Source organism: Scyliorhinus torazame, chromosome 22 (assembly GCF_047496885.1).
Source record: "Scyliorhinus torazame isolate Kashiwa2021f chromosome 22, sScyTor2.1, whole genome shotgun sequence".
NCBI lineage: Eukaryota > Metazoa > Chordata > Chondrichthyes > Carcharhiniformes > Scyliorhinidae > Scyliorhinus > Scyliorhinus torazame.
Window position 1 is genome coordinate 36,111,461 of NC_092728.1, and position 16,007 is coordinate 36,127,467.

The following is a 16,007-nucleotide window of genomic DNA, read 5'->3' on the forward strand; positions in this document are numbered from 1 at the left end:
CCCATGCAGAGACAGGGAGAACGTGCAAACTCAATTTACTGTAATTGTATAGGGCATTGGTGAGGCCACACCTGGAGTATTGTGTGCAGTTTTGGTGTCCTTATCTGAGGAAGGATGTTTTTTCTTTGGAGAGAGTACAGTGAAGGTTTACCAGGCTGATTCTGGGGATGGTAGGACTGTCATGAGGAGAAACTAAGTTGATTAGGATTATACTCATTGGAGTTTAGAAGAGTGAGAGGGGATCTCATAGAAACTTAGGAAAATTCTAACAGGATTAGACAGGGTAGATTGAGAAAGAATGTTCCCAATGGTTGCGGATGGCCTGAACTAGGGGCTCATAGTTTGAGGATAATGGATCAATCTTTTGGAATGAGGTGAGGAGAAATATCTTCACCCAGAGAGTGGTGAATTTGTGGAATTCACTACCACAGTAAGTTGTTGATGCCAAAACGTGATTAATTTCAAGAAGGAATTAGATATTGCTCTTCGGGCTAAAGGGATATGGGGTAAGATGGGATCAGGGTCTTAACTTGATGATCAGCCATGATCATAATGAACGGCCTCCTCTTGCTTCTATTTTCTATGTTGCCACACACTCACCTGAGGTTGGAATCAAACCCGGGTCCTGGCAGTGTGAGGCAACAGTGCTGCCACCGAGTTGCCCCAGATATACGATCCTTCTGTGAGACCTAGATTAATCAGTCACCTACCTATTAAACAAGTATCTATCAGAGAGACCATGATCATTGTTGTAGACTTTAAGGATTTAAATGCTCTATGATATTTCGACTGTAATCCCGTCAAGTTTGAGTAACCTTTCAGGATGCATGGATCTTCTTCAATCTTCCTTTACATCTGTCTTAATTCTTTGTGGCTTTTAAATTGACATACTCACTCACACACAAAATTATTTAAAAATACATTTATTGACTTAAATAAATACTCTCAAATAAATGTAAAATAATCTATTTAACAATCTACAATAACAAATATTATTCTTCCTCCTCTGCCTTTCTGTCCAGTGAGGAAGAATCGACGGCCACTTCTTCATAATCCTTCTCGAGTGAGGCCATGTCCTCACGTGCATCCTGGAACTCCCCTTCCTCCAGCCCCTCCCCCACATACCAATGGACAAAGGCCCGCTTGGCGTACATCTTATCGAATTTGAGGTTCAGTCGGGTCCAAGCCAAGGCAATGGCTGTGGTGTTGCTCAGCATACAGAGGGCCCGTTGTACCTTTGCCAGATCACCCCCTGGCACCACTGTCGGGGGCTGGTAGTTGATGCCAACCTGCAGAGGGAAAGGAAAAAATGTTAGATATACAAAATCAGGGGCTGAATTCTCCCAAAATGGGACTATGCCCCCACGCCGGCCTAAAGACGCTGGTGTTTCACTCCCGAGATTCTTATAAAAAAGATCAGCTAACTCACTCACCTGCAGGGGGCTAGCAGGGACCCAGAGTGATTTACGCAGCTTTAGCTGCGGATACGGGCCCCCGCACTTCTGGTTTTGAGTCCGCGCATGATCACGGCGGCGGCCTCCAGCGGACTAGGACTGCGGAGGCAGCTGCAAAATCTAGGACCCCCTGATCGACCGCATGCCCGAAGATCCGACTGGCCCGATCTGTCTCCTGGCCGCCCATAAGGTCCCCCCCCCGGTGCCCCATCGCCCCGCCCCCCACCAGGGCAGTCGGGAACTGAGACTGCAGCCGCCACACGAGCTTAACGAACAGCGATAGGTGGTTAGAACACCCCTTCGGGAACTCGGCAGGTTGGGAGCGGAGGATCGCTGGGCGGGCGTCTGGCAATGGCCGCCCAGCCCCGTGGAATACTCCGCGAACATGCCGATTCTCGGGTCCCGGAGAAACGCCGAACCGGCGCCAGGCCCGATTTCGGCATGACATTGGATTCTCTGCCCCAGCGCCAAACGTGGAGCTGCAGAGAATCCAGCCCCAGATCTGTTGGTTGCCATGAAATTGGCATAAACATTAAATTTAGGAAAGATATTGCGCCTGTAGCTGTACAAGGTACAAGCTTTGGTTATCCATTGGGCTTTCATCCTCGGTGTCAAGCTTAGCTCGGGGATTTTCACAGTAACTTCATTGCAGTGTTAATGTAAACCTACTTGTGACACTAATAAAGATTATTATTATAGTTTCTGATGGAAGATATAGTGAAGCTGCATTCAGGAGCTAATTCAATTTATCACGGGAAGGATTCTCCGTCCAGCGATGCCAGAATCGTGAAATACGATCAGACGGAGATTTTTGGCAACAGCTGAAAATCAAGGTTGGTGCCAGACGCCGAACAGAATGCCACGCTTCGGTCCCTTGACAGGGGAATGTATTCTGAATGCTTGAGTGGGCATGCCAATTGTACAGTAAACGCTGTTGGCATATCATTAATGGGCCTGACCCAGCATTTTCCTCACCTCACACGATGCTCCACCTCCATCAGGATGAACTACTGACAGAGAGGTTCACTTGTGGTATTCACAATCGGGGTAGGCAAGGTAGCACAGTGGTTAACACTGTTGTTTCACAGTTCCAGGGTCCCACGTTCGAGTCCCGGCTTGGGTTACTGTCTGTGGAGTCTGCACGTAATCCCCGTGTCTACGTGGGTTTCCTTCGGGTGCTCTGGTTTCCTCCCACAGTCCAAAGGTGTACAGGTTAGGTGGATTGGCCAAGCTAAATTGCCCTAGTGTTCAAAAAGGTTAGGTGGGGTTACTGGGTTACGGGATAGGGTGGAGGTATGGGTTGAAGTAGGGTACTCTTTTCAATGCCGGTGCAGACTCGATGGGCCGAATGGCCGCTATTTGTCCTGTAAATTCTATGAAACAGGCACCGTGGTTGCTGAGGGGGAGACAAAGGTTATGGAGAGCCCAACATCGCTATGGTATGTTGCCACTTGTGCTGCGAGCTGTGCAGTGTCTGCCAGGGTGAGGGGAGTTGTGGGGTGTGGCCAGGAGGCCGGCCATGGGGTCAGAGTGGCCGGGTGTGGACCACCATTACCATAGCCTGTGAGGCATCTAACTGGCTAACTTATGTTGCTGACTGTCCACTGTGAACGCACGGGTGTAATGTATGCCCCCGATCCCCAACCCCCCTCCCCCTCCCCCTCCGAGGTACCCTCTGGCCCCAACCAACCCATCAATGGGATTGGTGTGCTCCAGCGCAACCAGTGCCATTTGGGATGAGGATCGGCATGCATCGGAATCGTATGAGTACATGTGGCGCCTGTGCTAACCCATTAACGGGGCTCTTTATGTTCCTGAACGGAGATTCAGATTTTGATCCAGGTGAGGTGTGATTGGTACAATCAAATGTTTCCCAAAAGTTACATGGATCAATAACAAAAGCTACCTACACTCACCTTGAATCCAGTCGGGCACCAGTCAACAAACGTGATTGAGCGCTTGGTCTTGATGGTGGCGATGGCGGCGTTGACATCCTTTGGCACCACGTCTCCTCGGTACAGCATGCAGCACGCCATGTACTTGCCCTGGCGGGGGTCACACTTCACCATCTGGTTAGCAGGTTCAAAGCAGGAGTTGGTGATCTCCGACACCGAGAGTTGCTCGTGGTAAGCTTTCTCAGCCGATATAAGGGGCGCGTAGGTTAACAATGGAAAATGGATGCGGGGATAGGGGACCAGGTTGGTTTGGAACTCAGTCAGGTCCACATTGAGGGCACCATCGAACCGGAGTGAGGCTGTGATGGATGACACTATCTGTGCCATGAGACGGTTGAGGTTGGTGTAAGTCGGTCTCTCGATGTCAAGGTTACGCCGACAGACATCGTAAATGGCCTCATTGTCCACCATGAAGGCACAGTCAGAGTGCTCCAGGGTGCAGTGGGTGACGAGCACAGCATTATATGGCTCGACCACCGCAGTGGAAATCTGGGGAGCAGGGTAAATGGCAAACTCCATCTTGGATTTCTTCCCGTAGTCGACGGAGAGTCTCTCCATCAGGAGGGAAGTAAAACCCGAGCCCGTGCCACCCCCAAAACTGTGGAAGATGAGGAAACCCTGGAGTCCGGTGCATTGATCAGCCTGTGGGTAAACAAAGGAGAAAAGATTAAAATGGAGCAAGGAATTACAACCAGTATCAAAGAACAGTCATCAACCGTTGGCAAAGAGCAGCAAGAGGTGGCGAGATGGATGATTGGTGTCTGGCAGGAGAGAGTTAGGGGGAGGGAGAGTGGATCTCAGGGTGGAAAAGCAGTGGTGTTGTTGAGAGTAAGGTTTAGCCTTGGGTGCCATGTCCCAGCTGCCTTTTGTACATGTTGATCAGGGGAATATTGGAGTGAAATCAATTTTTGTGATAGACGAGAGACTGAGTGGGATTTGTACACATGGGCATGAATAAGATTTCATTTCCACCAAGGCATTGGGAAAATGTGATGGTGAAATGTGAGAGTGGTAAATGATGATATGGGTATTCTGTGCAGCTGGGAGTTGCCAATGTCCCTGTTAAACAACGTACCACTTTCCGTATGCGATCCAAGACCAGATCCACAATTTCCTTTCCGATGGAGCAGTGGCCCCGTGCATAGTTATTCGCCGCATCCTCCTTGCCTGTGATGAGCTGCTCCGGGTGAAAGAGCTGGCGGTAGGTGCCGGTGCGGACCTCATCTGTGGACAGGGAGCAAAAATTAAGCAACAGGGACAAAGACCTTTCCAGCACATTTGATGCCTGCAGACTGTATTTCACTGAGATTTGAAAGAAAGCTGGCTGACTGAAGGACCAAAAAAATCCTTACCAATCACGGTGGGCTCCAGATCTACAAACACAGCTCGTGGGATGTGTTTCCCCGCCCCTGTCTCACTGAAGAAGGTGTTGAAGGAGTCGTCACCACCTCCGATGGTCTTGTCACTGGGCATCTGCCCATCGGGCTGGATTCCATGCTCCAGGCAATATAACTCCCAGCAAGCGTTACCGAGCTGCACTCCCGCCTGGCCAAGGTGGATTGAAAGACACTCACGCTAAAGAGAGGAGAAAGAAGATCTAATTATTTTATGAGGACAATGTTTTATACAGTCAGTATAGCTGGAAGGAGAGAGATGTGCGCGAGGCAACAAATTCACACACAATGGATTTCCTGCATTCAGTGTGAATCCTGCCTAGTAATTGATTGTTCCCTGCGCTTTCTGCATAACTTAATTGAAAGTGAAAGTCACCATCGTCCCTGAGGACCAATAGGCATTTCTCCCCTTGAGAGAGAGAGAACTCACTGGTGGTGATTTAACCTGGGGCTCCCACACCTCAGGCGAGGAACAAGTTTGAGAAGGCAGGGCCTTCATTCCACCCTCAATGAACGCCTTGCTTCATTGTCGATCACTCCACGACTTCCCGAGATTGTTCTGGTCTTTCCTTTGCGGAGAGATCACTCCCATGAGACTCCCTTTTCCTCATTGCATATCCATAACCTTGTTTATCTGCTGGATACCATGGGTGGGATTCTCCGACCCCACGCCAGGTCGGAGAATTGCCGGGGGCTGGCGTGAATCCCGCCCCCGCTGTGTCCCGAGGTCTCCGCCACCAGAGATTCGGCGGGAACCGAGCCGCAAAGGTTAACGGGGGCGGAAATCACGCCGCGCCGGTCGGCGGGCCCACCCCCGCCGATTCTCCGGTCTGCGATGGGCCGAAGTCCCTCTGCTGGAATACCTGTCCCGCCAGCGTGGATTAAACCACTTTTTGAACGGCAGGACAAGGCGGCGCGGGCAGGTTCCGAGGTCCTGGGGGGGGGCATGCGTCGCCCGGCGAAGACCTTTCGGCCCCGGCTGGCGTGGGGCCAAAGGCCTTTCCCGCCAGCAAACCACTCCGGCGCGGGCCTAGCCCCTCAAGGTGAGGGCTTGGCCCCTAAATGTTCGGCGACTTCCGCCCCTTTGGGGAGGCCCGACACTGGAGTGGTTCCTGCCACGCCATTACGCCAGAACCCCCCGCCCCGCCGGGTAGGGGAGAATCCTGTCCCATATCTCCCCACATATTCCCTCTCCCACATTTGGATGTCACTCATGATGTTGAGCTTTCTTTCCTTGCGGACGATCTCTCTCCCACTCAGTTCTGATTCCTCATTCACCTTCCATTGCTACTCCTCCTGTGAATTTCCTCTTTCTCCCAGTTGATTTCCCTTTTCAAATGAATTCCCAGTCTATCTGATGTATCCACCATCCCAGTAATTTCTCACTTTCATGGTGTGCTTTCCTGTGGATTCCTTTGGCTTGATCAAAATCAATCTGCCAATGGAGTTTCCCTGCAGCCACTCACCATGATCACCTTCTTCTCTTACAGTTCCTGAGAATGAGGCGTGTGTTGATGTTGGCGCTATTTATACTGCGCACTCGGAGCATTCTAATTAGCTGAACTGCTCTCTGATTGGTCCCTGAGAACAAAACACGATGGTTGCTCAGGGATACCATAATAACAAAGGCTGGATGATGCTCAGCGCTGATTGTTTCTTTGCGCAAATGGCGGAACAAATGTTTCACGACATTCTGTTATCAGCGGAGATCTAGGCAACGGCGCGGCGCCATCTTTGTTGAACAAGTATCCTTTGGTCAAACTGTGTTAATAAAACATAATAAGAATAATTTTTATTGTCATAAGTAGGCTTACACTTACACTGCAATGAAGTTACTGTGAAAATCCCCTAGCCGCCATATTCCGGTGCCTGTTTGGGTACATGGAGGGTGAATTCAGAATGTCCAAATTGCCTAACAACACATCTTTTGAGACTTGTGGGAGGAAACTGGAGCACCCGGAGGAAACCCATGCAGACACAGGGAGAACATGCAAACTCCGCACAGACAGTGACCCAAGCTGATTTGATTTGATTTGATTTATTATTGTCACAATGTATTAGTATACAGTGAAAAGTATTGTTTCTTGCATGCTGTACAAACAATGCATACCGTACATAGGGAAGGAAGGAGAGACTGCAGAATATAATGTTACAGTTATAGCAAGGTGCAGAGAAAAGATCAACTTAATGCGCAGTAGGTCCATTCGAAAGTCTGATGGCTGCAGGGAAGAAGCTGTTCTTGAGTCGGTTGGTACGTGACCTCAAACATTGGTATCTTTTTCCTGACGGAAGAACGTGGAAGAGACAATCCATCAATCAAAGCCACATCAATGAAAACCACATCCATCAGACCCAATTCATCGTCATTGATCAGTCACACTCAAGAGGTTTAACCATCTCAATCACAATCCCAACAAGAACATTCATTCTCCTTTCAAGTTCCATATAATCTATCATTGTTACACTTTAATAGATGCTAGCTGTAAAATTCAAAACATACAACCTACAAAATCACACGTTAAGTTCCAGAAGGGTCAATTTATATACTCGTCATACCTTGTGCAGAACAGTGTTACATAGTGTAGACTAGTGTTACATAGTGCGGACTAGTGTTACATAGTACGGACCAGTCTTACATAGTGCAAGCCAGCATTAAGTTCTTTATGCAGAGGGTGGTGTGTGCCTGGAACGCATTGCCGGCGGAGGTGGTAGAGGCGGGCACGATAGCGTCATTTAAGATGTATCTAGACAGATACATGAATGGGCAGGGAGCAGAGGGATACAGAGCCTTAGAAAATAGGCCACAGTTTTAGATCGAGGATCTGGATCGGCGCAGGCTTGGAGGGCCGAAGGGCCTGTTCCTGTGCTGTAATTTTTCTTTGTTCTTCTTTGTTCTTTATTACATAGTGCAGAATAGTGATACCGAGTGCAGACTAGTGTTACATAGTGCAGACTAGTGTCACTAAGTACAGAATAGTGTTACGTAGTGCAGACGAGTGTTACATAGTGCAGAATAGTGTTATATAGTACAGGCCTGTGCTACACAGTGCAGACTAACCTTACATAGTGCAAGATAGTGTTACAAAGAACAACAAAGAACAAAGAAATGTACAGCACGGTTACATAGTACAGGCCACTGTTACATAGTGCAGACTAGTGTAACATAGTGCAGAATAGTGTTACATAGTGAAGACTAGAGTTACATAGTGCAGTCTAGTGTTACATAGTGCAGAATAGTGTTACATATTGTAGGTTAGTGTTACCTAGTGCATGATGTGGAGATGCCGGCGTTGGACTGGAGTGAGAACAGTAAGATGTCTTACATCACCAGGTTAAAGTCCAACAGGTCTGTTTTCGAATCACTAGCTTTTGGAGCACAGCTCCTTCCTCAGGTAAATGAAGCGGTGGGTTCCAGAAACATATATATAGACAAAGTCAAAGATGCAAAACAATACTTTGAATGAGAGTCTTTGCAGGTAATTAAGTCTTTATAGGTCCAGATGGAGTGACTGGAGAGAGGGATAATCACAGCCAGGACAGTTGGTAGGATTTCGCAAGCCCAGGCCAGATGGTGGGGGATGAATGTAATGCGACATGAATCCAAGGTCCCGGTTGAGGCCGTACTCATGTGTGCGGAACTTGGCTATAAATTTCTGCTCGGCGGTTCTGCTTTGTCACGCGCCCTGAAGGCCGCCTTGGAGAAGGCTTGTCCGAAGATCAGAGGCTGAATGCCCTTGACTGCTAAAGTGTTCCCCGACTAGAAGGGAACATTCCTGCCTGGCGATTGTTGCGCGATGTCCGTTCATCCATTTTCGCAGCGTCTGCATGGTCTCGCCAATGTACCACGCCTTGAGACATCCTTTCCTGCAGCATATGGAATAGACAACGTTGGCCGAGTCGCACGAGTATGAACCTGGTGGGTGGTGTTCTCACGTGTAATGGTGGTACCCCTGTACACACCCATGTCAGCTTCAACGGGGCCGAGGTGGAGATGGTTAGCAGTTTCAAATTCCTAGGCGTACACATCTCCAAGAATCTGTCCTGGTCCATTCACGTCGACGCTACCACCAAGAAAGCACAACAGCGCCTATACTTCTAAGGAAACTAAGGAAATTCGGTATGTCCACATTAATTCTTACCAACTATTACAGATGCACCATAGAAAGCATCCTATCTGGCTGCATCACAGCCTGGTATGGCAACTGCTTGGCCCAGGACCGCAAGAAACTTCAGAGAGTCGTGAACACAGCCCAGTCCATCACACAAACCTGCCTCCCATCCATTGACTCCATCTACACCCCCCGCTGCCTGGGGAAAGCGGGCACCATAATCAAAGACCCCTCCCACCCGGCTTACTCACTCTTCCAACTTCTTCCATCGGGCAGGAGATACAAAACTCTGAGAACGCGCACAAACAGACTCAAAAACAGCTTCTTCCCTGCTGTTACCAGACTCCTAAACAACCCTCTTGTGAACTGACCTCATTAACACTACACCCCTGTATGCTTCATGCAATGCTGATGCTTATGTAGTTACATTGTGTACCTTGTGTTGTATTTTCTTTTATTTCCTTTTCTTTTCATGTACTTAGGGAGGCACAACAGAAATTCATCCCAAGGAGGAGGAAACATGCTAAGGGGAGGACAAGGCATCCATGGCTGACGAGGGATGTCAAGGACAACATAAAAGGCGAAAGAAAAAGCATACAAAGTGGTGAGGATTAGTGGGAAAACAGAGGAATAGGAAGCCTTTAAAAGCAAGCAGAGGACAACTAAAAAAGCAGTAAGGGGGAAGAAGATGAAGTATGAGTGAAAGCTAGCTAGTAATAAAGGAAGATAGGAAAATATTTTTTCAATATATAAAAGGTAAGAGAGAGGCAAAAATAGACATTGGACCACTATAAAATGTGGCTGGAGAAGTAATAATAGGAAACAAAGAAATAGCAGATGAACTGAATAGTTACTTGAAAATGAAAATTGCTTACTGTCACAAGTAGGCTTCAAATGAAGTTATGGTGAAAAGCCCCTAGCCACCACATTCCGGCGCCTGCTCAGGGAGGCTGGTACGAGAATTGAACCGTGCTGCTGGCCTGCCTTGGTCTGCTTTCAAAGCCAACAATTTAGCCCTGTGCTAAACCAGCCCCTACATTGCATCAGTCTTCACGGTGGAAGACACCAGTGGGATGCCAGAGCTCCAGGAGAACCAGGGGACAGAGGTGAGTGCAATGACCATCACTAAGGAGGAAAGTTCTGGGGAAACTGAAAGGTCTGAAGGTGGATAAGTCACCTGGACCGATGGACTGCACCCCAGTGTCCTAAAAGAGATAGCTGAGGAAATTGTGGAGGCATTAGTGATGATCTTTCAGGAATCACTGGAGGCAGGAAGGGTTCCAGAGGACTGGAAGGTGGCTATGTAACACCACTGTTTAAGAAGGGAGGGAGGCAGAAGACGGTAAATTATAGGACGGTTAGCCTGACTTCGGTCATTGGTACGACTTTAGAATCCATTATTAAAGATGAGATTGCAAAGCACTAGGAAGTGCATGGTAAAATAGGACTGAGTCAGCACGGCTTTGTCAAAGGGAGGTCGTGTCTGACAAATCTGTTAGAGTTCTTTGAGGAGGTAACAAGCAAGTTAGACAAAGGAGATTTATTTAGATTTCCAGAAGGCCTTTGACAAGGTGCCGCATAGGAGACTGTTAAATAAGTTAGAAGAGCTCATGGTGTTCAGAGTAAGATCCTGGCATGGATAGAGGATTGGCTGACTGGCAGAAGGCAGGGAGTGGGGATAAAGGGGTCTTTTTCAGGATGGCAGCTGGTGACTAATGGTGTGCCTCAAGGGTCTGGAAGAAGGTACTGAAGGCACTGTTGCTAAGTTTGCAGATGATACAAAGATCTGTAGAGGGACAGGTAGTATTGAGGAAGTAAGGGGACTGCAGAAGGACTTGGACAAGCTAGGAGAGTGGGTAATGAAGTGGCAAATGAAATACAATGTGGAAAAGTGTGAGGTTATGCACTTTGGCAGGAGGAATTTTGACATAGACTATTTTCTAAATGGTGAAATGCTTCGGAAAGCAGAAGCACAAAGGGACTTGGGAGTCCTTGTTCACAATTCTCTTAAGGTTAATGTGCAGGTTCAGTCGGCAGTTAAGATGGCAAATGAAATGATAGCATTCATGTCAAGAGGGCTAGAAAACAAGACCAGGGATGTACTTCTGAGGCTGTAAAAGGCTTTGGTCAGACCCCATTTGGAGTATTGTGAGCAGTTTTGGGCCCCATATCTAAGGAAGGATGTGCTGGCCTTGGAAAGGGTCCAGACAAGGTTCACAAGAATGATCCCTGGAATGAAGAACTTGTACTATGAGGAACGTTTGTGGACTCTGGATCTCGTTGGAGTTTAGAAGGATGAGAGGGGATCTTATTGAAACTAACAGGATACTGCGTGGCCTGGATAGAGTGGACGTGGAGAGGATGTTTCCACTTGTAGGAAAAACTAGAACCAGAGGACACCATTTCAGACTAAAGGGACGATCCTTTAAAACAGAGATGAGGAGGAATTTCTTCAGCCAGAGGGTGGTGAATCTGTGGAACACTTTGCCGCAGAAGGCTGCAGAGGTCAATTCACTGAGTGTCTTTAAGACAGAGATAGATAGGTTCTTGATTAATAAGGGGATCCGGGGTTATGGGGAGAAGGCAGGAGAATGGGGATGAGAAAATATCAGCCATGATTGAATGGCGGAGCAGACCCAATGGGCCAAGTGGCCTAATTCTGCTCCTATGTCTTATGGTCTCATCCAATCCCATGTCGGTGATCTGGCACGTCTTGCAGAGATCGCCATGGCAGGATTGTGTGGTGTGGTGTGGTGGTCGCTTTTTCTGAAGGCTGGGTAGTTTGCTGCAAACGTGCCAGATCATCGACATGGGTACCACCATTACACGTGAGAACACCACCCACCAGGTAAGTGGTACATAAACATGCGACTCGGCCAACGTTGTTTACCTCATACGCTGCAAGAAAGGATGTCCTGAAGTGTGGTACATTGGCGAGACCATGCAGATGCTGCAACAATGGATGAACGGACATCATGTGACAATCGCCAGGCAGGAATGTTCCCTTCCAGTCGGGGAACACTTCAGCAGTCAAGAGCATTCAGCCTCTGATTTTCGGGGAAGCGTTCTCCAAGGCGGCCTTCAGGACGCGCAACAACACAGAATCGCCGAGCAGAAACTTATAGCCAAGTTCCGCACACATGAGTACGGCCTCAACCGAGACCTTGGATTCATGTCGCATTACATTCACCCCACACTATCTGGCCTGGGCCTGCGAAATCTTACCAACTGAGTGCTGAATTTGTGTGCATTAGAGTGTTAAAGTGAGAGTTTGGCGACTGAGGGAGTTAGGTGAGGAGGGAGCCATTTGCTACTTTCATTTCATTCCCTACATTTCCTCAAAGAGAGTGCAGCTGACTGGGAGCAGAGTCGGAGGGCGGAGGTCCAGTTGATTCACAGGGCAGCTACATTCTGTAAGGTAAGAGTTGTTTGTTTTTATTGTTTTTTTAAAATAAAATTATTTTAATTTTATTTTTGTGTTTGTTTTGTTTTTTGGGGGCCGCAAGCTATCTTTGCATCATTTAGCAGAATCACTAATTTTAGAGGGTTCACTTGGGAGAGTAGCAGCAGTATATTTATAATTTTTGAGGGCCAAACGGGTGTTTAATTTTTTTCCCCCTTTAAATCTCTTTGGGAGTTCTGATCAGAGGGGATAGAGGCAGGGCAGTTGCATGCTCCTCCTGGAGGATGTGGGTGGTGAGGGTGTCCCCGCTGACTACCCCTGCAGGAAATGCACCCAACTCCAGCTCCTCAGAGACCATGTTAGGGAACTGGAGCTACAGCTGGATGAACTTTGGATCATCCAGGAGGCAGGTGGGGTGATAGAGAGGAGTTACACACCCAAGGTGCAGGACAAGAGTAGCTGGGTTACAGTCAGGGGAAGGAAAACGAACGGGCAGACAGTTCAGGGATCCCCCATGGCCGTTCCCCTTCAAAACAAGTATACCGTTTTGGATGCTGTTGGGGGGGTGACCTACCGTGGAAAGGCGGCCAGGTCTTTGGCACTGAGTCTGGCTCTGTGGCTCAGAAGGGAAGGGGGGAAAATAGAAAAGCAATAGCGATAGGAGACTCAATGGTTAGGGGAATAGAAAGGAAATTCTGTGGTCGCGATCGAGACTCCCGGAAGGTATGTTGCCTCTCGGGTGCCAGGGACAGGGATGTCTCGGATCGCATCTACAGGATTCTTAAGGGGGAGGGCGAGCAACCAGAAGTCGTGGTGCACATAGGAACCAACGACATAGCTAAGAAAAGGGATGAGGATCTAAAAAGCTAAAGAGCAGGACAAGCAGAGTAGTGATCTCAGGATTGCTACCGGTGCCACATGCAAGTGAGGCAAGGAACAGAGAGCAGCTGAACACGTGGTTACAGGGCTGGTGCAGGAGGGAAGGCTTCAGATATCCTGGGTGGGAGGTTTGCTAGAGCTCTTCGGGAAGGTTTAAACTAGTTTGGCAGGGGGATGGGAACCAGAGCTATGGATCAGAGGATAGGATAGCTGTTGAACATGCAGAAATAGTATGCCGCGAGTCTGTGAGGAAGGATAGACAGTTGATAGGGTAAAGTTGCACTCAGTGGAATGGGTTAAAGTGTGTCTGTTTCAATGCAAGGAGTGTCAGGAACAAGGGAGATGAACTTAGAGCATGGATCAGTACTTGGAATTACGATGTTGTGGCCATTATGGAGACATGGATTTCACAGGGGCAGGAATGGTTGTTAGATGTTCTGGGGTTTAGATGTTTTCAGAAGAATAGAGAGGGAGGTACGGGCAGCATGGTAGCATTGTGGATAGCTCAATTGCTTCACAGCTCCAGGGTCCCAGGTTCGATTCCGGCTTGGGTCACTGTCTGTGCGGAGTCTGTACATCCTCCCCGTGTGCACGTGGGTTTCCTCCGGGTGCTCCGGTTTCCTCCCACAGTCCAAAGATGTGCAGGTTAGGTGGATTGACCATGGTAAATTGCCCTTAGTGTCCAAAATTGCCCTTAGTGTTGGGTGGGGTTACTGGGTTATGGGGATAGGGTGGAGGTGTGGACTTTGGGTAGGGTGCTCTTTCCAAGAGCCGGTGCAGACTCGATGGGCCGAATGGCCTCCTTCTGCACTGTAAATTCTATGATAAAAGAGGAGGGGGCGTGGCACTGTTAATTGGGAAGCGCACCACAGCTGCAGAAAAGGAGGTAGTTGAGGAGGGTTTGTCTACTGAGTCTTTATGGGTGGAAGTCAGAAACAAGAAAGGAGCAGTCACTTTATTGGAAGTTTTCTATAGACTCCCCAATAGCAGCAGAGAGACAGAGAAACAGATTGGGCGGCAGATCTTGGAAAGGTGCAGAAGTAATAGAGTTGTTGTCATGGTTGACTTAAACTTCCCTAATATTGACTGGAACCTCCTTAGTGCAAATGGTTTGGATGGAACAGATTTTGTCAGGTGTCTACAGGAAGGTTTCCTGACTCAATTTTCATGCGAGAGTGCCTTTAAGAAATGGGTGTTTATTACTGCAGTGATGTCAGAGTGCGGGTGGAACTGGGCATCTGTCAGCTTTTAGTTTCCCTTTGAGAAAAGCTTGGGTGTGTCTGTGTTTTTTTTGGTTTCATTTCAGTGTTGGAGATGCAGTCAGCCACAGAAGGTGTAATGTTGTTCCCTCTGTCATGTAAAGATTATCTCTTGATCATTTGGTGAATTCAGATTGATAACTGTTCTCAGTAGTGAATTTAAACCTGATATGCTTCTGTTAAAAGGTTATTTTTATGACTTATGGATGTTAAATGGAAAGTAAGGATTACTTAGTGTTGTATTTTTGGGGCCGTATTTGAATTGATGGTTGCTCAGATGATCACTGTATGTTTTAAAAAGGTTAACTTGAGTTCATAGAATAAACATTGTTTTGCTTTAAAAAATACTTTTCAATTTCTGCTGTACCACATCTGTAGAGTGGGCCGTGTGCTCCCCATACCACAATCTAGTAAAAGTTGTGGGTCAGGTGAACTCCATGATACACTTTGGGGTTCTCTAAAATCTGTCCCATAATAAATTGGGGGCTCATCCGGGATAAAAGTCTATCGGATTGGCTTAATAAACTTAAAGACAGTGAGGGGTGAGCATATTGTGGTTGCTTTTCAGGTGTGGTATTTCAGTTTAAGTAGGGAGTGTGTTGTGGACAATGGCTCTTTCAGAGGCTCTGAAATTTTTGGGGGTGGAGACGGTCACAAGCAGTACCTTACGGACAGGGACTAAAAGCAGGCTGTTAGATTTGGCAAAAGCATTGCAGCTAAGATTACCTGACAAAATGCGGAAAGATGAGATATTATGGCGGTGGCTAAGCATTTAAAGTTCCCTGAGATACAGTCTGACTCATTGGAAATGGCAAAAATTCAGTTACAAATTAAACAAATGGAACATGAGAAAGAATTAAAGCAGCTTGAATACGAAAGAGATAGTGAGGAAAAAGAAAGAGAGAGAGAGTTTGAACTTCGGAAAATGACCATGAAACATGACAGTCAGTTACAATTGGCGGATGTAAAGGGAAATGTACAGTTTGATATTGAGGATAAAGAGAAAGAGGGTCAAAGTCGAAGGCTTGGTGGGGATCTATTTAAATATATCCAAGCATTGCCAAGGTTTGACGAGAAGGAGGTAGGCGCCTTTTTCATTTCATTTGAGAAGGTGGCTAAACAAATGAAATGGCCATAGAACATGTGAGTATTGATGTGTTGGGTGCTCTGCTACACAGACGAACCAACACGGTTGCGAATGGTACAACTCAGTTTTATTACTAACATTTATTTACAGGGGTAAACTGATTACTGAGGTTCGATCATAACCCTAGAATCTGTGGACCTATTACTAATACTATCTTGTAGTGGCACTCAGCACATGGTGGATGTCTGAATGGCTTTATGATTTCATAGAATTTTCAGCGCAGAAGGAGGCCATTCGGCCCATCGAGTCTGCACCGGCTCTTGGAAAGAGCACCCTACCCAAGGTCAACACCGGCACCCTATCCCCATAACCCCACCCAACACTAAGGGCAATTTTGGACACTAAGGGCAATTTATCCTGGCCAATCCACCTAACCTGCACATCTTTGGACTGTGGGAGGAAACCGG

At 47.7% G+C, this 16,007-nt stretch overlaps 1 protein-coding gene across 1 annotated transcript; it reads right to left on the minus strand.

Annotated features, from left to right (window-relative positions):
- Positions 1–907: 907 nt before the first annotated feature.
- On the minus strand, positions 908–4,953 carry LOC140398799 (tubulin alpha chain-like). Its single transcript, XM_072487765.1, has 4 exons — positions 4,762–4,953; positions 4,485–4,633; positions 3,371–4,051; positions 908–1,289 (listed from the first exon to the last, which is right to left on the minus strand). Exons 1-4 carry the CDS (start codon positions 4,880–4,882, stop codon positions 993–995), a joined length of 1,248 nt encoding a protein of 415 aa, XP_072343866.1. The 5' UTR covers positions 4,883–4,953; the 3' UTR covers positions 908–992.
- Positions 4,954–16,007: the final 11,054 nt, after the last annotated feature.

Excerpts from the sequence above, each read along its gene's own strand:
- LOC140398799 (XM_072487765.1), bottom strand. The coding sequence starts at position 4,882 with ATGCCCAGTGACAAGACCATCGGAGGTGGTGACGACTCCTTCAACACC. Across the intron at positions 4,634-4,761 it reads TCTGGAGCCCACCGTGATTG|ATGAGGTCCGCACCGGCACC; the intron begins GTAAGGATTTTT and ends CCCTGTCCACAG. Across the intron at positions 4,052-4,484 it reads TGGATCGCATACGGAAAGTG|GCTGATCAATGCACCGGACT; the intron begins GTACGTTGTTTA and ends GTTTACCCACAG.